General features: G+C 43.5%; 2 protein-coding genes across 2 annotated transcripts in view; one reads left to right on the top strand and one right to left on the bottom strand.

Moving 5' to 3' along the window:
• The window catches only part of PRKAR2B (protein kinase cAMP-dependent type II regulatory subunit beta), a 150,977-nt gene extending 140,349 nt beyond the window's left edge, over positions 1 to 10,628 (top strand). Inside the window, exon 12 of the transcript XR_009156037.1 lies at positions 10,611 to 10,628. The gene's annotated coding sequence lies outside the window, so the exon portion shown is untranslated. The remainder of the gene's footprint in view (positions 1 to 10,610) is intronic.
• The window catches only part of COG5 (component of oligomeric golgi complex 5), a 169,253-nt gene that overhangs the window by 29,888 nt on the left and 116,369 nt on the right, over positions 1 to 22,996 (bottom strand). The window contains exons 11-14 of the mRNA XM_058190345.1: positions 18,246 to 18,327; positions 10,015 to 10,219; positions 7,526 to 7,687; positions 6,369 to 6,468 (exon numbers count right to left, since the gene is read on the bottom strand). Coding sequence (XP_058046328.1) covers positions 6,369 to 6,468; positions 7,526 to 7,687; positions 10,015 to 10,219; positions 18,246 to 18,327 — 549 coding nt within the window. The remainder of the gene's footprint in view (positions 1 to 6,368; positions 6,469 to 7,525; positions 7,688 to 10,014; positions 10,220 to 18,245; positions 18,328 to 22,996) is intronic.

Raw genomic sequence — 22,996 nt, 5'->3', positions numbered from 1 at the left:
AGAGAGAGAGAGAGAGAGGAGGAGCCTGAGCCATTCGTCAGCCCTCAGATGGAGAGTCAACAGCTCTCAGGTCTGGAGGTGGCTGATGAGGAAGAGGAGGAACAGCTGGGTCCAGTGCCTGATGCGCAGAAGGCAGAGGAGAGGAGAGCAGTGGAAATCTATGGGCCAGTCTCAGGATGGAAGAGCCAATGTTGCTAGCGAAGCCCCACCCTAGATCTGGGGATAAAAGGCAGGGGGCGGAGATGAATAGATGTGGATTTCTAATAAAGGAATCATTGATTTAACTATAGAGGGTTTGTTGTGTTCAAACCCTCTTGAATTCCATTAACTCTTAGCGCCAATTTAGTGCTGACCGTTAGTTGACTTCTTGTGTAGAGTTTAACTGGAACTTAACGTGTGGTGCCTATTCTTTGTGCCTGACAAATAGACCATCCTGGGAAAAACTTACCTATGTGGTGCCTAAGAGTTGACACAATCTGATGTCACATAAACAAATCAAATCAGGCCCATCAAGGATGTCACAATCGTTGTAGGTAGTCCCATAAAAGTATTACTATGACAGCAAACAATATGTTTATGTTCTAACAGACAAGCTCGTAAGACTTATAGTAAATTAAATTGCCCCCAAATTAAATACAAGGCTGGAGCAGGGTGTGAGGGTACAAAACACGAACCTATTTTTTCCGACCAATTTTTTTTTGTTCCGACACCCCTTCAAAAGAAAGAGGTCATCTTTGTATCTTTTAAAGATAAAATTGATGCAATTGATTTCAAAGACTTGGCTAATACATATTCCACAGCACCCAAACATACCCCAAAATGAGACATTCAGGTTTTTTAAGGAATGTCTCGGGATCGAAGAAATTCTTGAACATAAAAAAATAATAATATGTTGGATACCGGCTCATTGCTTTGCAACCCATCCGTTTTTCAGCCTTTTAAGAGCGAGCCGATCAAATTGGAAACTTACTACTACCCGTATCTTCCCTACGACTGTTTTTCTGTGTTTTGCTAAAAATAAGGTACTGCTTAAAATATGATTAATGTGTGGAACTTTCTATCCTCTTAAGAAAAATGTATTTCCTTGCGTAACAATCTGTTAAATGTTTAAGGCCAGAAAACTATTCGGAAATGAGAAAATGTGGATGTTATGATAGGAAGTGCTATTTTGGATGAAAACGAAGAAGCATAATAATCGAAGTCTGGTAGGTAGAGTCAAAGTTTGGAAAGATCTTCACAGAGTTGAGCAAGATGCAAGAAGAGTCTCTTCTCTTGGCAACTGGTTCATATTTATGACTGTTGCCGTGTCCCAGGGACATGGGATCACCTTCTGGCAAGCAAAGTCAAGGGGAAAGTTGGATTCACTTAACAACCGTGTCACTAACTTAACAACCGTGTCAATCCTGAAGCTGGCCTGGCTGAAGCCACACTGGAGCTGAGGGATAAGGAGTGGGGGAATTAGAGATAGCTGGGGCTGTATAGTCAAAACAAAATACTTTCTCTTCGGAACCAAGGTCATTCTCACACCTGGTCGGAGGAAGGAGGAGCGATGTCACCAGGCAACCAGACAGCGCCTTGATTGGACCATGTGACTGATTGTTTGGGGCTGAGGGAAAAACTTTTACTTTTAATTACGTGAAAACCGTGGGAACCTTTCCGAGTTAGTTTTCACCAGAACTGTGCCAATATGGTGTTTCCAATAAAGCTATTCTTTGAGGAATCCACCTGCCTCAGAATTTTGCTTGATATGGATCTATTACTTGGAACCCTGAGAAACCGTAGTGATTGTAAAGTGACAGTCTCCAGAGGCCTTCCCTTCCCCCCTGCTCCTCTCCGCTCCAATCGCAGGTCCAGTTTACTCTTTCCAGGCGCCCGGCAGCAAGACGCCGGGCAGCCACGCCAAAGGCAGCCCCAACACACACAGCTCAGCCGGCCCAGCCAACGCTCCTCGCCTATGGCTGAGCTTGGCTTCAGGGCGCCGCCGGGCATGTGCAAGCGGTGGCGGCAACAGCAGCAACACCTGCAGCGCCTCAGCCATTCCCGCCGAGACCAGCGCCCCGCTGCTGGACGCGCCATGGGGGGGGCTTATTTTCAGGAGAGGGTGTATATTTAGGCCCACCCCAAAAATCAGGCTTGGCCTTATTTTCGGGACATGTCTTATTTTCAGGGAAACAGGGTAATAGAGGAATACCATAACAATAGAATACGGTTCTATTGTTATTATTATTAGTTTAAGAAGAGATTGGATAACCATTTGTCTGAAATTCTATAGGGCTTCCTGCCTAAGCAGGGGGTTGGACTAGAAGACCTCCAAGGTCCCTTCCAACTATTCTGTTCTGTTCTGCTCTGTTCTGTTCTACTCTATTCTATTCTATTCTATTCCATTCCATATTTCCTGTTCTGTTCTGTTCTGTTCCGTTCTGTTCCATTCCGCTCTGTTCCGTTCCATTCCATTCCATTCCATTCCATATTTTCTGTTCTGTTCTGTTCCGTTCTGTTCCATTCCATTCCATTCCACTCCATATATTCCATTCCATTCCATTCCATATTTTCTGTTCTGTTCTGTTCTGTTCTGTTGTTCTATTCTATTCTATTCTATTCTATTCTATTCTATTCTATTCTATTCTATTCTATTCCCTTCCATTCCATATATTCCATTCCATTCCATTCCATATTTTCTGTTCTGTTCTGTTCTGTTCTGTTCTGTTCTGTTCTATTCTATTCTATTCTATTCCCTTCCATTCCATACCACTCCCTTCATTCTATCCTATCCTATCCTATCCTGTCCTGTCCTGTCCTGTCCTGTCCTGTCCTGTCCTGTCCTGTCCTATCCTATCCTATCCTATCCTATCCTATCGTTTAACCACAGATTGACAGAGATCATCTCCCTGTTTGCAACTTAATACAAATTATCCAATTATCATTGCAACAGTGGCAATAAATGTGAACCGATTTTATTTCACTTCAATGGCAGATTGATGACGCGATGAAGATACAAGAGATTATTAGTGAAGAACTGTACGCCGCCTGCAAAACACAGCTCCCTATTTAAATGGGGGATTTTCAAGCAATAATGAGGCATACCACAGAGATACGATACAGATCAATAAGGCCCCGTGGGGATGGTAGAATCCATCTCTGACAAACATCCAGCAAATAAAAGCAGTCGCAAACAAGATGGAGTTGAATTACATCTTCGTGTTCAGAATAAAAGTGACACAATCCCGCAAGGATCAATAGGAAAAAGTTTTCAGAAATGTATTCGGAGCCAGTGAAAAAGAACAGCAAGCATTAATCTTCCAATCTAAAACTTTTTGCCAGTTACTATAGTGGATACATACACGTATACGATAATAACAATAAGAGAAAATAAACATGGCACTTTTGAGTCATCCTCTTCCTCTTTTAACGACCCCATAATCTCTTGCGGGGTGGAGTCTGGGCAACTGAACGGAGCTGAGTGTTTACTGGCCGGATGCCCTTCCTGTTGCCAGTGCGGAGTTATATTCAGCAGATATATTCTCATTGTGCCCAGAGAGAGAGAGAGAAATATCTGCCTCTACCTAGGATCGAACTCACAGCCTCCTGATTGTGAGGCGAGAGCTCCACCTCTAGGCCACCACACCACTCAAAACATGGCATTTCTGGGATGTCAAAATCTACCTGAAACTAAAAATAATTGTGTTTGAAAATGGAAGAACTCGACATAAACTTTATTTACCATTAGGCAAGGTGCCTTTAAAAGATGTTGGAGCAGAAATTTACGAAACCCAGGTAGTTCTCAACTTACGACCACAACGGAAGCCAAAATTTATCTTGCTCGGCGAAACAGCTGCTTAAGTGAGTTTTGCTCCATGTTACGACTTTTCTTGCCACACCTGTGAACCACTACAGCTGCTCAGAGAGTCGTGGCAGTAATTAAGTGAATCCGGCTTTTCCCGCCGTTTTGGCTTGTCAGAAAGTCGTAAAAGGGATCACGCCATGACCCCGGGACACTGCAACCGTCATAAATATGAGTCAATTGCCAAGCGTCTGAATTTTGATCGCGTGACTTCCGGGGATGCTACGACGGTCATAAGTGTGAAAAAGGGTCGTGTCGCTTTTTTTTTTTTTTTTTAGTGCTGTTGTAACTTTGGATGGTCACTAAACGAACCGCAAGCCAAGGACCGCTAATTTATTTGTATTTATTTGCTGTAGTAAATGAACGAAGTTTTAGATTCAAGGAGTAATTTAAGCATGTGGTCCCATACAAACAGGGCCCGGATTTTAAGATACTCGGGATAAGCTCCTCTTTCCGCCATCCCACCATCGGAAGCTCCTTGGAGGAAAAGTTAAAGAGCGGGTGTCAGGTTTTAACCAAGATGGATTAAACGGTCAGATGGGATCCCATTATGGCCTGCTAAGACAGCTACACCAATTCATTTAGCTTCTTGGACCATTGCAGGGTGATGGGGCTTCAGCCAGCTGAGGAATCACAAACCTGAAAATCATTTCTCCCTTTATCGGCATGCCTTTCTCTTAAATTCTGAACAGAAAACTCTCCCCTAAAGTACTTTTAGCAGATTTAACAGATTAACAGAGTTGGAAGGGACCTTGCAGGTCATCTAGTCCAACCCCCTGCCCATTGGACCACTGCAGGGTGATGAGGCTTCAACCAGCTGAGGAACCACAAACCTGAAAATCATTTCTCCCTTTATCGGCCTTTCTCTTAAATTCTCAACAGAAAACTCTCCCCTAAAGTACTTTTAGCAGATTTAACAGATTAACAGAGTTGGAAGGGACCTTGCAGGTCATCTAGTCCAATCCCCACCCCCACCCCAGCAGGAGACTCTACACCATTTCCGACAAATGGCAGTCCAGTCTCTTCTGGAAAGCTTCCAGTGATGAAGCTCCCACAACTTCTGAAGACAACTTTTGTTCCGCTGGTTGATTGTTCTCACTGTCAGAAAATGTCTTAGTTCCAGGTTGAATCTCTCCTTGATCAGTTTCCATCCATTATTCCTTGTCTGGCTTTGGAAAATAGCTTGACCCGTTCCTCTCTGGGGCAGCCCCATGTGTATTGTGAGGATTTAACATAACATAACATAACATCAGAGTTGGAAGGGACCTTGGAGGCCTTCTAGTCCAACCCCCTGCCCAGGCAGGAAACCCTATACCATCTCAGTCAGATGGTTATCCAACATTTTCTTAAAAATTTCCAGTGTTGGAGCATTCATAACTTCTGAAGGCAAGTCGTTCCACTTATTAATTGTTCTAACTGTCAGGAAATTTCTCCTTAGTTCTAAGTTGCTTCTTTCTTTGACCAGTTTCCACCCATTGCTTCTTGTTCTACCCTCAGGTGCTTTGGTGAACAGCCTGACTCCCTCTTCTTTGTGGCAGCCCCTAAGATATTGGAACACAGCTATCATGTCTCCCCTAGTCCTTCTTTTTGTTAAACTAGACATACCCAGTTCCTGCAACCGTTCTTCATATGTTTTATCCTCCAGTCCCCTAATCATGCTTTGTTGATTTACTGGATCAGTCCTCATAGTACACTAAGCCAGGGGTCTCCATACCTGGTGACTTTAAGACTTGAGGACTTCAACTCCCAGAATTCCCCACAGTCAGCATGGAATTCTGGGAGTTGAAGTCCGCAAGTCTTAATAGCCGCCAAGCTTGGAGACTCCCCCTGCACTACAACATCAATCCAGGTGAAGATAAGATGCTGTATTGGTGTAGCACGCAGATAAATTGTCAAATTGCGGTTTCAGAAAATGGTCTGGTTCACAGCCGATGGCCGCAACACACAAATCCCAATTACGCAACCCTATTTTCAGCTAGTCTAATGCATTGGGCAAAATTAGACATTATGTGAAAACCAGGAAAACATTTTTTCAGCTTTTAGCATGCTTTGCTATAGATTACCCATCTCATTATTGGCGAGACCGGTGCCAACTTCTCAATTATTTTCAGCAGCTTATTGATTTTTTTTATTTGTTTTCCGATGTCTCTTTATCTTTTAAACTCAGCGTTAGTTTGTCCATTTCTGCGCAGTTTATGATCTTTTGTATAACAAGTTTCTTTGTAGGTATACATGGCTGTTTCCAACATTGAGTGAAGGCCATCCTAGCAGCAGTTAATACGTGTAGTATTAAATATTTTATACTCTTCACATATTTTTTTTAAAAATCCCCAATAAAAAGAGTTCCGGTTCTACATCCAATTGTTCATTTGTGATTTCCTGTAGCCACTCTTTTAATTTTTAACCAATATTTACGGGATTCAGGGCAGGACCACCACATATGTTCCCTCTTTATTTTTACATTTCTAGCATATGGGGCTCATTTTGGGATTAGTTTTTCTTTTCTTTTTTTAAAAAAATGACTTACAAGTTGTTCAGACTTCACGCCAAATAACTGGATGGTCTTTGCCACGTTTTTTGATACCGCCAAGCTGAGGTTTGCATCCACAGCTGCCACGTTCAGCTCACTAGGGAAAATAAAATAAAATAACAGTAGCAAAAAGATGAAGAAATGAATAATGCAACCCCAAGGAATGCTCCGTTTCAAAATGGTGATTAGGAAGGAAGAAGGGGGGTAAAAGTCACATCATACCAGTGGTGGGTTTCAAATTTTTTTACTACCGGTTCTGTGGGTGTGGCTTGGTGGGTGTGGTGTGGTGTGGCTTGGTGGGTGTGGCTTGGTGGGCGTGGCAGGGGAAGGTTACTTCAAAATCCCCTTTCCCTCCCCACCCCACTAACCTGCTCTGGGAAGGAATCAAACTCCCCCCTCTTCATTTCCCCAAATAAGATATTTACTCAAAAGAAAAGGCTTCCAGAAAAGCAAGGAAAAATCAAGCTGCTAACAAAGGAACCTGCCTGAGGCTCATTCCACATTCCTGCCAGCTGCATAAAGGAAACTTTGTAAGAAGAAAACAGCTACAGGTGCTTAGAGGTAATAGAAAGTGGAAGCCGGAAGTTCAGCTCCATTTACAAGCAGGCAGAAAACTCATTCGAGACAGGATATTTCACAATGGAAATCGCCCAAACCTTTTTAGAAACACAAAGCCCATGTTGCACAAACCCCAAAACTTCAAAAACATAGAGCCATATAAGAATCCCTCCTCTTATTCAGTTTGTTGTTCAGCTGGCCCAGAAATTGCTGAATGTCACTTCGCTTCTGCAAGTAAAAACCTCCTTCCAGCAACTGCTTCTTGGATTGTCAATTTAAAGCAACAGCGTCCTAGTTTTTTTTCTTCTTCTTCTTTTTCTTCTTCTTCTTTGCCAAGCGATTTCCCGGCTGAAAAATGAGCCCTGATTTTTTTCCTTCTAGCCTATCAGCTGGGAGACTGGGAGGCAGTGAATAGATTGGGGGCGGGGCCAGGCAGAGGTGGTATTTATCCGTTCTCCGAACTACTCAAAATTTCCGCTACTGGTTCTCCGAACTACTCAAAATTTCTGCTACTGGTTCGCAAGAACCGGTCAGAACTGGCTGAAACCTATCATACATGCATCATACAGGCACTGAAATTTATAACCAACACTCACCTTGCAATGATTTTAATGATGCTGTCCAGTTCGTCGGCCGATGGAGGGTTGCGACCTCCGGGAGGAAAGACCAGGTTGATGGGATCAAAGAGCCGCGACAGCGATTTCGAGAGATAGGCAGCTTCGTACAGTTGCAAAGAATTTTTTAATGCTTTCTCCGGGCTACAATGAGGGAGCAATTAACAAATAGAAAAGTATTTATTTTTGTTTTGCAAACCGCGCCTTAACATGGCAACCCATCTGAGACTTTTGCAGAGAATAATGGCAAGAGCATTTGGACTTACAGACCGCTTCCCAATCTTTTACATTCGTCTTGTTGAAGGATTATTGTAGATTGGGAATAGTATAGGTAGGAGAAGGACAGAGATTGGGGGTGGAGTCAAGAGAGGAATCAGTCTGGAACCTCTATATAGCCAGAAAAGGTTTAAAGTCCAACCCCTCTTGAATTCCATTAACTTTTATCTAGCACTAATTTAGTGCCGACTGTTAGTTCACTTCTTATGTACAGTTTAACTGGAACTTAATGTGTGGTCCTATTTTTTGTGCCTGACAAATAGACTGTCCTGGAAAAAAGTGACCTGTGTAGTGCCTAAGAGTTGACACCAATCTGATGGCACATAATCAAATCAAATCAAATATCAAATCAAGATCATTCGTCACGATCATTGTACATAGCCCCATAACAGCAACAGCACTTAGAATAATATACTGCTTTACAGCTCTCTCTAAGCGGTTTACAGAGTCAGCCTCTTGCCCCCAACAATCTGGGTCCTCATTTTACCAACCTCGGAAGGACGGAAGGCTGATTCAGCCTTGAGCCGGTCAGGATCAAACTCCTGACAGTGAGCAGAGTCAGCCTGCAATACTGCATTCTAACCACTGCGCCACCATGGCTCAGTGATAATTTCCAGTGATACTACAAACAACCACACACTTGCTTATTAATCTGAACTCCACCATTAAAAAGCAAGTATCTCTGCAGTGAGCTTTAGTTCTTATAGAGCTGTTGATCCAGAGAGATGTGGTCTAGTTGGGTGTATATGGAATACGGAATAACAGAGTTGGAAGGGACCTTGGAGGTCTTCTAGTCCAACCCCCTGCTCAAAAATTCTGGACAAATGGCTGTCCAATCTCTTCTCAAAGACCTCCAGTGATGGGAGTACCCACAACTCCTGGAGGCAACTTGTTCCACTGATTAATTGTTCCCACTGTCAGGAAATTTCTCCTTAATTCTAGATTGGATCTGTTTGATAAACTTCCACCTGTTACTTCTTGTCCTGCCCTCAGGTCCTTTGGAGAATAGGCTGACTCCCTCTTTTTTGTGGCAGGCCCTCAAATATTGGAAGACTGCTATCATGTCACTCCTAGTCCTTCTTTTCTCTAGATTAGACATTCCCAGTTCCCACAACTATGTACAGTATCATACAGTTTAGCCTCCACTTCCTTAACCATCTTTCTGGCTCTTCTCTGCACTCTTTCTAGAGTGTCAACATTTTTTTTTTTTGGCATCACTATGACTACAACTAGACGCAGTATTCCAACTGTGGTCTTACCAGCGCTGTATAAAGTGGTACTAGCCCCTATACTCTTCTATCAAAATGTATGCCTTGCTCAAATTAGTAATTCAAAAACCCCAGTGAAGTGTGATTGGCGTCCTACGTCAAGAAACATTGATCAAAGCGAAATACTTCTCAACTTAAAATCAAGTTTTCTGCATACACTAAACGCATCCGTTTTGAAAGAGAACATCCATATTTTGAGGGTTGCTTCCAGGGCAGAAATATTGCTTTATGGCTGTTTACTAAGTCACGATACAAGAATTGGAGGTACACAAGAATTTTGTGTAAAAAAAAAAAAAAGACTCTCACAAACCAAACCCAACACTCCCTAACACTGGTGAAATCCTCCGCAGGTTGCCACCGGTTCGCTACCCGCGCACGCGCGCCAAATGTATGCTGTGTGCGCATTGCAGTGTGCACCAAAAATAAAATGTTTGCTTGTACAGTGTACACCAAACACGTGCTTCGCGTGGAAAAAGAAGCCGTTTGAAGGCAAGTAGAACAGTGGGGGGAGGGAAACAGCTGTGCTGCACCATTTAGATTCGCTAGAAAGCAGGATTTTCTGCTTTCTAGCGAATATAAATCATGTGGCACAGCTGATTGTCGGAAATACTGCTTGAGATGAACTGTTAGAATATTTTTACTCCCGATTCGCCTGAAGCGATAGCTTTTATTACTACCGGTTCACCCGAACCGGTGTGAACCGGTAGGATTTCACCCCTGCTCCCTAAGCTTCAATCTGCTTCCATTCAAACCGGCCAATTCTAATCACTGAATGGCCGTAGCTTCACTGCCTTTGTTAACAGCAAACCCAATTTCTATCTATTTATAAACATCACTTCTGCGCTACGGAAAAACGACCTAATTCGTTGCAAGGAATCTGAAGTCTGAAATATTCTGTTCTCTAATTACAGACGGAAGCGCTCGTACTCGTAATCTTGTTTCTTCTGCATGAACAGGTCCTGCGTATCGTCATCTATTTGAAGAAGTTCGGATAAAGGCTCGGCGCTGCCGTTCGCAATCAGGTTTCTCTGAATGCTTTTGCTGTATTGCTGAAGGCGCTTCCAGAAATCATTATACAGGCGCAGTAATTTAGGATATTCGCCTTCAAAAGCCTGTTTCAGAAACATGGAAGCTGAAAAACAGAACAAAAAGAGACCGTACAGATGTTACTTAAAGGAAGCTGGTGCGATGGTTATAACTTTTTCGTGCTGCGATATTTAAAATCAGCAGCGTACAGGCAGTTGTCGACGTACAACCCATTCATGTAGTGGCCGTTCGAAGTTACAACGGCATTGAAAAAAGTGACTCGTAGCCATTGTTCACACTTACAACCGTGGCCGCATCCCCATGGTCACCCCATCAGCATTTGTAACCCTTGGCAACAGGCTCGTATTTATGACGGTTGCAGTGTCCTAGGGTCACGTGATCAAACTTCAGACGCTGGGCAGCTGGCATGTACTTACGACGGTTGCAGTGTCCCGGGGCCATGTGATCACATTTTGCGAACTTTTGACAAGCAAAAGTCAATGGGGAAGCCAGATTTGCTTAATAACCGTTACTAGCGTAGCAACTTCAGTGATTCACTTAACCACTGTGACCCGGAAGGTCATAAAACGGGGTAAACTCACTTGTAACAACTATTTCACTTAGCAACAGAAATTTTGAACTCAGTTGTGGTGGTAAGAAAAGGACTATCTGTATAGAAATTCAATATAGCTAGTCCTCGACTTATGGGAAATCACTTAGTGAGCGTTTGAAGTTACAACGGGCCTCCTCAGGGGTGCATATGACCCAGATTCAAAGTTCTGACAGTTGTCCCCGCCTCATGATCACATGACCGCATTTCGGGCATGTGAGGGACCATTTCTTGCCGGTCACATCTACCTGACCCTCTAGAGTGGGGAGGCAAGGAATGTTGCATGTCCCGTCCCCTAAGGCGATACAGCTGGCGGGACCCAGAAGAAGGGCCGCCTCTGTGGTGGTTCCCTCTCTCTTGAACATCATCTCCCCGGACATTAGAACGGACCCCACTCTAGCAATCTTTTGGAAGGCCCTGAAGACCTGGTTCTGCCAGTGGGCCTGGGGAACCCAGAGTGGGATGGAGCCCATTAAATGGCTTGTGTAATGTGTTGTCGTTGGGGTGGGGTGTTGTTATTTTACTAATTTATTATTTTATCATTTTTTTCTTATTTTTTTCTTATTTTTTTCTTTTATATGATTTTTATATCAGGGGCTAGGATGTTGAGCTTGTTGATCGAAAGGTCGGCAGCTCGGCGGTTTGAATCCCTAGTGCTGCCGTGTAACGGGGTGAGCTCCCGTTCCTTGTCCCAGCTTCTGCCAACCTAGCAGTTTCGAAAGCACGTAAAAATGCAAGTAGAAAAAATAGGGACCACCTTTGGTGGGAAGGTAACAGCGTTCCGTGCGCTTTTGGCATTGAGTCATGCCGGCCACATGACCACGGAGACGTCTTCGGACAACGATGGCTCTTCGGCTTTGAAACGGAGATGAGCACCGCCCCCTAGAGTCGGGAACGACTAGCACGTATGTGCGAGGGGAACCTTTACCTTTACCTTTAAGCCGCCTTGAGTCGCCATGTGCGAGCAGGAAATAAAATAAAATATATAAAATAAAATAAAATAAAATAATAAAATAAAATAGTAATAAAATAAAATAAAATCAAGAACCGTCTACATTTACAAGCATTTGCAGTGCCCTACAATCACCTAACTGGGTTTGTCCGAGTTTCGCCCAGACCCAGGATTGTCGGTTTTCGGCAAAACTGACCCATCGTGAATCATGCCTTCACCTGACAACTGCAGCGGTTGTTTTATAAGCACTGCGGCAGGCAGCCTGCAAGACAGCCACACACACACAAAAAAGGGCATAAAATCGGGAAGGCCATCTGGATGAGTCGATTTACGACCTACACGTTCGTTTTACGGCCATAATGGGCAGGCTCCACTACGGCTGTAACTCAAGGACTTCTTGTACTTTTCAATAAAAAGCTGTTTCGGCAAGGATGGATGGAAGCCTTCGTTTGAGATATTGCGCTCTGGAGAAAATTTTGTACCTTTACCTTCACAATGGCCATCAAGGCTGAAATATCCAGAGGAATTCCTGCTGTGACTTATTATTGGCTTTTATGTCCCTCTTCTAGTCTAATCAAATAGATATGCATCGAAGGCTGGATAACCTGATAACCCTACTTTTTCTCTGATCCACAATTCCGCTTCTGTATTTTCGGCGTCACATTACCTCAATAAGATCCTAGGCTTGAAAAGAGCGAAAGATGGTTTAATTGGTAGGGTTAACAAAGGGAAGCTCAGACAAACAATACTTTGCCCTAGTTAGCCTTACTGCTGGAGGAGGAAAGTTACGCAAGAGAGTTGTTTTTATCCCATTCAATTCGGAAATGCCCCAGAAAAAATATTTATTTTGCCGCTGAGTGATATTTTTTTTTAGGTATTAGTTGCTGCCTCAAGAAGTACATATTTTGAATGGAGGTACCAAATTTGTTAAATTTTTACAGGTTTGCTTTTTCAAAGTGATTAAAGGAATATATACTGTATATATATATATATTCCTTTAATCATCAAGGAAGGCTGAGCACCAAATACTGCACGAATCAAGAAGAGGACCGTGAAAATATTTGCAGATCCCTCGCATCCTGGACATAAACTGTTTCAACTCCTACCCTCAAAACGACGCTATAGAGCACTGCACACCAGAACAACTAGACACAAGAACAGTTTTTCCCCGAAGGCCATCACTCTGCTAAACAAATAATTCCCTCAACACTGTCAGACTATTTACTGAATCTGCACTACTATTAATCGTTCATAGTTCCCATCACCAATCTCTTTCCACTTATGACTGTATGACTATAACTTGTTGCTGGCAGTCCTTATGATTTATATTGATATATTGACCATCAATTGTGTTGTAAATGTTGTACCTTGATGAACGTATCTTTTCTTTTATGTACACTGAGAGCCTATGCACCAAAGACAAATTCCTTGTGTGTCCAATCACACTTGGCCAATAAAAATTCTATTCTATTCTATTCTATTCTATTCTATTCTATTCTATTCTATTCTATTCTATTCTATTCTATTCTATTCTATTCTAAGAATGGAGGCCTTTGAACTCTGGTGCTGGAGAAGACTCCTGCGAGTCCCTTGGACTGCAAGGCGATACAACCGTTCAGTCCTAGAGAAGATCAACCCTGACTGCTCTTTAGAAGGCGAGATCCTGAAGATGAAACTCAAATACTTTGGCCACCTAATGAGAAGGAAGGACTCACTGGAGAAGAGCCTGATGCTGGGAATGATGGAGGGCAAAAGAAGAAGGGGACGGCAGAGAACGAGGTGGCTGGATGGAGTCACTGAAGCAGTCGGCGTGAGCTTAAATGGACTCCAGAGGATGGTAGAGGACAGGAAGGCCTGGAGGAACGTTGACCGTAGGGTCGCGATGCATCAGACACAACTTCGCAACTAACAACAACAATCATCAAGGGCTTTTCAACCAAATACTTTAAAAGCCTGGATTCACTTAACAACCATGCTGCTATCTTAACAACTGCACTGATTCCCTTAACAGCTGTGGAACGAAAGGTCGTAAAAGGGGGGGGAGGGAACCCCACTTGACAAATGTTTTATTTTATTTATTTATAATTTAATTTCTATACCGTCCTTCTCCCGAAGGACTCAGGGCGGTTTACAGCCATATTAAAATACAAATATAAATAGCAATTTTAAAAACAGATTAAAACCAAATATTTAATGGCCAAATCAACTAAAGCGGTCAAAGACCGATTTAAAACCCGTTTAAAATTACAGTAAAATATTTCTTAGGCTAGTCCCGCACGATGAAATAGTAGAGTCTTCAGTTCACGTTTGAAGGGGAGTTGGCGTAACCCCGGAGGCAGCTCGTTCCATAGGGCCGGTGCCGCCACAGAGAAGGCCCTCCCCCTGGGGGCCGCCAACCGACATTGTTTGGTCGACGGCACCCTGAGGAGGCCCACTCTGTGGGAGCGCACAGGTCGTTGGGAGGCTATCGGTGGCAGAAGGCGGTCTTGTAGATAACCCGGTTTCACTTAACAACAGAAATTTTGGGGTCAATTGTAGTCGTAAGTCAAGGACTGGCGGGACATAGACAGAGATTCAAGAGAGAGTAATGAACAACTCGAAAAATCTGGGAAGGCAGATGCGGTTTCTGGAATTCTTTCTTACTGTCTACCAGATGTGGCTACAGATATTTTCTTCGGTGTAACGAAATCATGCGTGTTTCTACTTCTCCCTTGGGTTGCATTTACGTGTGTTTGTGTATGTGTGTGTGCAATGAGCATACGTGGCAGGCTGCAAACTCTGGACTATATGACTAGAAATGACAGGAGCTTGGAATGCTGCAATCATCAGCTTTTTGATCCATTATCCAACTGCCTCTCCTATAGAAATTACACAGATTTTTTAAAAATATTTTTCTTCTCTGCAGCCTCAAGCCAGATGAGGCCTGTTTTAAAAACCCCTTTATTTTCCTAGCTTCTTCCTCCAGAACCCATTTCGTCCCATTCTGTTCGGTTTTCAGAGAGTTATCCTGCTGAAGGGCAGACGGACCAATCAGAGGTGGGCTTCACATACCGTAACTGTTGTGGTCCGCCAGCAGCCTGCGGAGCTGGCAACGGAGTCGGACAGCGATGAGGCTGAGGAAGAACATGGGCCAGTCCTGGAGGCTGGGGAAGGCCCGGATGAGGGCTCTGCGTCAGAGGCAGAGAAGGGGCCAGGGCCATCGGGGAGTGATGTGCGGACTCCAGAGCCTCCAGAGGCTGACAGTAGTGAGGCAGAGGAACAGGAGGAGCCTGTTCCTCATGTATGCATGAGAAAAGCTGCCAGAAGACAAGAGCAGCTAAAGCTAAGAGGACGACTCGGGAGTAGGGCCAAGAGATGATTGGCCCGTCCCATAAGGCTTAAAAGACCAGCAACAGCGTTTGGGCTCTTTGTCGGAAAACAATGTTGATAGATTTGCTCCTTGTCTTGCTGCATTTATTTCTTGTCGGCGTCTTCTGCTTTTGAACTTTTGCCAAGAAAAGCCTTTGGCAGTTTGCCTAATTAGACCAAGGTTGGCTGATAAGACTGAAGAGTTGTGTTATGAAGAATTTGTTTTGATTTAGTTTGGACGACGCTGAGAATGAGTTAATTCTCAGCTGTTCTAATAAAGTCTGTTCGTTTTTGAACTGATTGTGTCTACTACTACCTACTTGGGCCTGGGTCACAACAGTAACAACTGGTTCACTCAGCACTGGAAATGTGAGCGTGCACCATCCGTGCATGCAGTGTCACAAAACATGGCAATTCACTCACGTGCACCGTCCACGCATGTGTGCGATGTCACAAACACAATGATATAGGATGGGATTGTGCCCGGGCGGGTGGGCACAATCAGGTCACCACTACCGGTTCGCCCAAACTGGTCTGAATCGGCTGAAACCCACCTCTGGGACCAACGGAGAAACAGAGTTTCTTTCTGTAAAATCTTTCCAAAATTCCATTTTTGTTGGAAAGAATAAAAACAGGCAGAGTAAGATTTATCGGGTTGTACTACAGATTAAATTGCAGATGGAACTGCGTGCGTTCACATGCTTTCTCTTTAGCCTACGCTGAGGAAAAGAAATGATGTTATTAAACAAGACCTACGTGGAACTCTTTCGAATTCCATTACCGTTAAAGCTAATCTTCCGATCCTTTTCAACTTTGTACTAAAATACAACCACTGTCCCACAAAGTATTTTGTTCCGATTTAAAACAAGCGATAACTGAATCTGTGAAATTTATTTTATTTATTTATTTAATCATATTTGTATACCGCCCTATCTCCCGAAGGACTCAGGGCGGTTCACAGGCATATAAAAAAGAACATATAAATACAGATTAAGAACACAAGTAAAAAACTTATTCTAACAGCCGAATTATTAAAACTAATATAAATACTAAGACCAATTAAAATCGATATAAATTTAAAATTTAAAAATTTAAAAATTTAAAAAATCTAGTCCAGTCCTGCGCACATAAATAAGTGTGTTTTAAGCTCCCGACGGAAGGTTCGAAGGTCCGAGAGTTGACAAAATGCTTCTATGACGGTCCTTGGCTAACGAGAGTTCGCTTTGTGACTGTTCAAACTTACAAAGGCACTGAAAAGAGTGAGTTATGGACGTTTTTCACACTTATGACCGTTGTAGCATCCCCAAGGTCACGTGATCGAAATTCGGACGCTTGGCAACCGACTCGTACTTACGACGCTCACAGTGTCCAAAGGTCATGTGATCCCCTGTTGCGACTTTCTGACAAGCAAAATCAATGGGGAGGACGGATTCACTTAACAACCGTGTACTAATTTAACAAAGGCAGTGATTCACTTAATGTCTGTGGGAAGAACGTTTGTAAAATGGAGCAAAACCAGTGGTGGGATTCAGCCAGTTCGCATCTATTCGGGAGAACCGGTTGTTCACTTTCTAAGCAGTTCGGAGAACCGGTTGTTGGAAGAAATCTTTTTTTTCCCCCTCCCACTTTACAGGGCTAATCCTGTAAGGAAGGCAGGAAGGAAACATTCTGGTGGTGTTTCTAGCTTCATCTTTATTGCCCTGCTTACAGAAACTGCCTCTCAGGTTAAACCTCATTACATTGTAACAACTAAGACAAAGCGCCCATCAACGTCAGTAACGTTGAGTTGGCCACACCTTTTACACGGTCACATGACCACCGAGCCACGCCTTCCCAGCTGGTCATTAGGGCAGAGAACCGGTTGTTAAATGATTTGAATCCCACCACTGAGCAAAACCCGCTTAACAACTGTCTCGCTTAGCAACAAAAGTTTTGGGCACAGCTGTGATCCTAAGTCAAGGACTGTCTTCGTTTATGTGGCAAAAAATACTTGGGATCTGCGAGAAAGGTGGGCTTGATTTGAACGTAAAAACACATACTTCTCTTTCCTTAGAAAGAGAATTAATATTTAATTCAGATATTTCAAATATTTAAACAAGACCTTACCTCAGTGAAGCAGTACCTTTAGAGAGTGCACGGATCTTGGCTTGAGTAAGTCAAATTCTTTTAAGGAGAGTCAGCCTATTAGGAAGCTAAATGCACTCAGATTTCAACTTAGATTATGCTCAAAGGGTCTGTAGAGATACTCAATATTTCAGGTAAGGGTTGTCCCAAAGGTGCTTTTTCCAAAAAGCAACTGGATTTCCTTGGGTTTTTTTAGGTTGAAAATGTTTTCCTCAGCAGTGAAATCCTCTGAAGTCTGCTACCGGTTCTGTGAGTCCGCTACTGAGCGCACGTTTCATGTGCATGCACGCCTGAGACGTGGCCGCACAGTGCTAAAAAAAGGAATATTTTGAAGCCTTCCAAGCCTACAAAGGTAAGTAGGACAGCGAGGGGGGGGGAATCCACTGTGCCACGCAATTTAGATTAGCTAGAAAGCAGGAAATCCGATGATTCTAGCTAATATAATTCGCATGTCACAGCTGATTGTCGGAAATACCGGTTCGGCCGAACCTGTAGCATTTTTTATTGCCGATTTGCCCGAACCGATCCAAACTGGTAGCACCTCTGGTTTCCCTTCTGATCCGAGAAGGAAAACAACCACTTTCCTGCTTGCTGTACAGGTAGTCCTCAATTTACGATCACAATTGAGCCCAAAGGGTTTGTTGCTAAGCGAAACATTTGTTAAGTGAACTCTGCTCCATTTTACGACCTTTCTTGCCCATGGCTGCTAAGTGAATCACTGCAGTTGTTCTATTAGAAACACACGGTTGTTAAGTGAATCTGGTTGTCCTCTTGATTTGCTTGTCAGAAAGTCGCAAAAGAGGATCATATGATTCCCCGGGACGCTGCAACCGTCATAAATGTGAGTCAGTTCCCAAGTGTCTCAATATTGATCATGTGACCATGGGGAATGCTACAACGGTTGTAAGTATGAAAAATGGTCCTAAGTCACTTTTTTCAGTGTCCTTGTAACTTCAAACGGTCACTGAGTGAACTGTTGTAAGTTGAGGACTACCTGTATTATTCAGGTCAAAATAAATGCAACAGAAGATGATGGTGGGAAGATTTACAAAGCTGTAGAAAAATGCCATTATCGTACATACTGAGTTTAGTACTTACTCTCAGATGCTTTCTGAAACTCTGAAGCCAGAGTCTGAGTCACTGCTGTCCAGAAGGTGTACAAAATGTCGGACTGGCCATCCTAAAATGAAAGATTTGTCACAATCAAGGTGTGCTCCAAATTTAGAAACATAAAAAAAACCAAAAACGACGGCAAAAATCCCCCAAAACCCTAGTGGTCCATCAAGCCTTCCCTTTCAACTCATTTGTTTTTTCAATGAATGAATGAATTTTAATTATTATTTTATATTGTGCTAATTTTTATTTTTAACCTACAACATGGAAAGTTGTCTTCTCTCTTTACACGCGCTCCTTAATTTAAAGTAAAAATTAAATTGAAAAAATTGTGGGGGGGGAAGACGAAGACATACGTTGAATTTGGCAGCTACTAAGATTGTCGGACGAGCAGGCCCAAAAACAGCCAGAGAAGTAATTGAAGCCTCTCCTCACTCACCAGGAGTGCTGATTTACCCCCAGCTTATCAAGAAGAGGCGAGGGCTTGGTACCACAAGGAAACAACAGCCAGCCATTTAATAGCTGTTCTGACCTCGGCTTCACAAAAGCATGAAGCAGACCTCTAACAAAATATCTTTTTATTAAGCTGATGTGAACTCCTCTCTTTCACATCCAGCAAAGTTCCAGCAAACAGTCTTTCAAAGGTGAATTTACAACCATAGACCTTATCAGGATTGGAAAGCTGCCAGGCCGATATCTTCCAAACGCAATGCTGTACCAGAAAAGACTTTGCAAGGAGTCTCTGAGAGTCATGAACAGATCTTCACACTAATGAAATGAACTAATTGTCTCCTGCAAACTCCACTCCCCTTTCGCTCTTCTTTATTCCCTATGGGAGACGCCATTCACCGTCCACCTGGGCCTTTACTCCTGAGTCGGCCCTCATTCCTTAACTGTTCCCTTCTCCTGGCAGCTCTGTGCATGCGCACATCGGGAACAGGCTCCAGCTGTTCTTCAGCCCCACTGATCTCCGACTCCGAAGGTAGCTGATAGCTGTCGGATGGCCCTGGCCTCCTTTCTGCCTCCGACGCAGAGCACTCATCGGAGCCTTCCCAGACTTCAGGATTGGCCCATGTTCGTCCCCAACCTCCTCACCATCCAAGTCTGTTGCCAGCTCCGCGGGCCACTGGTGGGCCACAACAATAGCTGCCCATCAACACCCCAATCAACCCCTAAAAAGCCACATGCAACCAGGCATCATATAACTACCATAAACAGCAAAGTCCGAAGCACACTTTCTGCTAGAGAGATAGGCTCCAGCTCGAATCCGAAAGCTCGGAAGACAAATTTTTTGGATCTGATGACCGACCCAAATTGGATCTTGCAGGGGTTTTTTGTTTGTTTGTTTTTAAAGTCAAGAGGGTTTTAGGATTGCAATGCCGAGGGTGAGTCCATCCCTGTTCATTTTGACCTTTCCGTCCTCCGTCGATTTTACTTTCACGACATTATATTTGAGAGGGGGGGGGGAAATGGTTGCTCCTGCAGGGAATTTAAAAAGCTCACCCAATTCTGTCACTAAACAAAATCTGCCCTCCATAAACCTGAATGGATGGATGATAGAGAAAGAGATTTTGGAAGGAAGCATGACCTATTTAAAGCGTTGAGGCCAACATACTTTTTTTTTCCCCTTCGAAGTTTTATATTTTCCCCTCTCTAAGCGTCATGGCAAATCTATTCCCCTTTCATTCAGCAAGCACTAAAAGCAGATTTCTCCTGGCTTCAAAGAACAAAAGATATCAGAGATGGAAAGCTGAAAGTCAAAAGGATATTGTTCTGAAATACCAGAGTTTGTGGGTCTGTGTGTGTATCTCTGCTGCACAACTTCTTCCTATGGCTCTTTTTTAGAATAGAATAGAATAGAATTTTATTGGCCAAGTGTGATTGGACACACAAGGAATTTGTCTTGGTGCATATGCTCTCAGTGTACATAAAAGAAAAGATACGTTCATCAAGATACAACATTTACAGTGTTTACAATGTACATTTTAACTGTACATCCTAAAAAAAAGTCAAACCTAGTGTTATGGTCCATCAGCAGCCTACGGAGCTGGCAACAGAGTCGGACAGCAATGAGGCTGAGGTGGGGCCAGGGCCATCGGGAAGTGAGGTGCGGACTCCAGAGCCTCCAGAGACTGATAGTAGTGAGGCAGAGGAACAGGAGGAGCCTGTTCCTAATGCACGCATGAGAAGAGCTGCCAGAAGGCAAGAGCAGCTCAAGCAGAGAGGACAACTCGGGAGTAGGGCCAAGAGATGATTGGCCCCTCCCATAAGGCTTAAAACAGACCAGCAACAGCGTTTGGGCTTGCCAGAAAACAACGTTGTAGCTGCGTCTTCTGCTTCGTGTACGTCTTTGTTTTTGTGACTTCTGGACTTTTGCCAGGAAGGGCCTTTGGCAGTTTGCCTAATTGGATTAAGGTTTGTGAGATAACTGAGGAATTTGTGTTGGGAAACATTTGTTTTACTTTGAGTTGAACGACGCTGGGAATGAAGTAATTCCCAGCTGTTCGAATAAAGTTTTTTTTCCACGGACTAAGTTTATTACTACCTACTTGGGTCTGGATCACAACATCTAGATGCAAGATATTGAATGTTGCTGCGGGTGATCCTCGACTTACAACAGGTCATTTAGTGACCGTTTGACGTCACAATGGCACTGATGAATTGACCATTTTTCACACTTACGACCGTTGCGGCATCCCCATAGTCATGTGATCAAAATTCAGACGCTTGGCAACAGACTCATATTTATGATGGTTGCGGTAGCCCGGAGTCACGCGATCCCCTTTTGTGACCTCCTGACAAACAAAGTCACTTAATCACCCTGTTACTAACTTTACAACGGAAGCGATTCACTTAACAAGTGTGGCAAGAAAGATCATAAATCATCATCATCATCATCATATTTTAATGACCCCGTAATCCCTTGCAGGATGGAGTCTGGGCAACTGAATGGAGCTGAGTATTTACTGGCCGGATGCCCTTCCTGTTGCCAATGCGGAGTTCTATTCAGCAGATATATTCTCATTCTGCCCAGAGAGAGAAATATCTGCCTCTACCTAAAATCGAACTCACAGCCTCCTGACTGTGAGGCGAGAGCTCCACCTCTAGGCCACCGCACCACTCAAGAAAAAGCATAAAATGGAGCAGAATTCAGTGGTGAAATTCATTTTTTTTTTACTACCGGTTCTGTGGGCGTGGCTTGATGGGTGTGGTGTGGCTTGGTGGACGTGGCAGTGGAAGGATACTGCAAAATCTCCATTCCCTCCCCACTCCTGGGGAAGGATACTGCAAAATCCCCATTCTCTCCCCACTCCTGGGGGGAAGGATACTGTAAAATCTACATTCCCACCCCACTCCAGGGGAAGGATACTGCAAAATCCCCATTCTCTCCCCACTCCTGGGGGAAGGATATTGCAAAATCTCCATTCCCTCCCCACTCCAGCGGGAAGGATATTGGAAAAACCCCATTCCCTCCCCCCCACTCCTGGGGGAAGGATATTGCAAAATCCCCATTCCCACCCCACTCTCGGGCCAGCTAGAGGTGGTATTTGCCGGTTCTCCAAACTACCCAAACTTTCCGCTACCCGTTTTCCAGAACCTGTCAGAACCTGCTGGATTTCACCCCGGCAGAAATCATTTAGCAACTGTCTTGCTTAGCAACAGGAACTTTGGGTTCAATTGTGGTCGTAGGTCAAGGACTACCTACCTGAATTTCATAAAAACTGGAAGCCAGGAGAGAAATGGATGCAAATGAAGATACTAACTTTAACGGAGAAGAAGAGAAGGAGAAAAATCCTAAGACTGTATAGTAAGGCTTTCTCCGAAATCTAGCAACACTTAAATTGTATTATAAGATGATAAGCTTATGTGGTAGAAGTTGCTGACAGGATGAATAATGGAATAATAGACAGGATGAATAATGGATCTGCTTATCATCCTAGGTCAATGGCAATAATTTCAATCCTTTTTCTATTCTTAAAAAGAAGGATAGTAAAACAAAACCGTTTGCTCAGGTCTAGGACACCCAATGAATTTGGTTTGTTAGCTTTTAGAGAGACATATGTGTGCATGCACACACGTGTATACAGTATGTAACATGACATTGTAACTTGCACACTGCCTACACAAATAGCCAGGGATAAGTAAGCTTATAAGGGAAGGAAGGAAGGAAAGAAGGATGGATGGATGGATGGATGGATGGATGGAAGGAAGGAAGGAAGGAAGGAAGGAAGGAAGGAAGGAAGGATGGAAGGAAGGAAGGAAGGAAGGAAGGAACGAAGGATGGAAGGAATGAAGGAAGGATGGAATGAAGGAAGGAAGAATGGAAGGAAGGAAGGAACGAAGGAACGAAGGAAGGAACGAAGGATGGAAGGAACGAAGGATGGAAGGAACGAAGGAAGGATGGAAAGAAGGAAGGAAGAATGGAAGGATGGAAGGAAGAAGGAACGAAGGAAGGAACGAAGGAAGGATGGAAGGAAGAAAGGATGGAAGGAAGGAAATAATTGTATTGTTGCAGTCATAGGTTATAAAAAAGGGATATAATCTAAAATACGAACAAAACCCCAATAAAATGAATTCAAGTGCAGGTAGTCCTTGACTTATGACCATTCCAAATTTCTGTTGCTATGGGAGACATTTGTTAAGTGAGTTTTTCCCCATTTTACGCCCTTCCTTGTCGCGGTTGGTAAGTGAATCAATGCAGGTGTTCAATTAGTAACATGGTTGTTAAGTGACAG

Source organism: Ahaetulla prasina, chromosome 7, assembly GCF_028640845.1.
Source record: "Ahaetulla prasina isolate Xishuangbanna chromosome 7, ASM2864084v1, whole genome shotgun sequence".
In the NCBI taxonomy this organism is placed as follows: Eukaryota; Metazoa; Chordata; class Lepidosauria; order Squamata; family Colubridae; genus Ahaetulla; species Ahaetulla prasina.
Note: the sequence above shows the minus strand (reverse complement) of the source record. Positions and strands in the feature narration are given on the sequence as shown.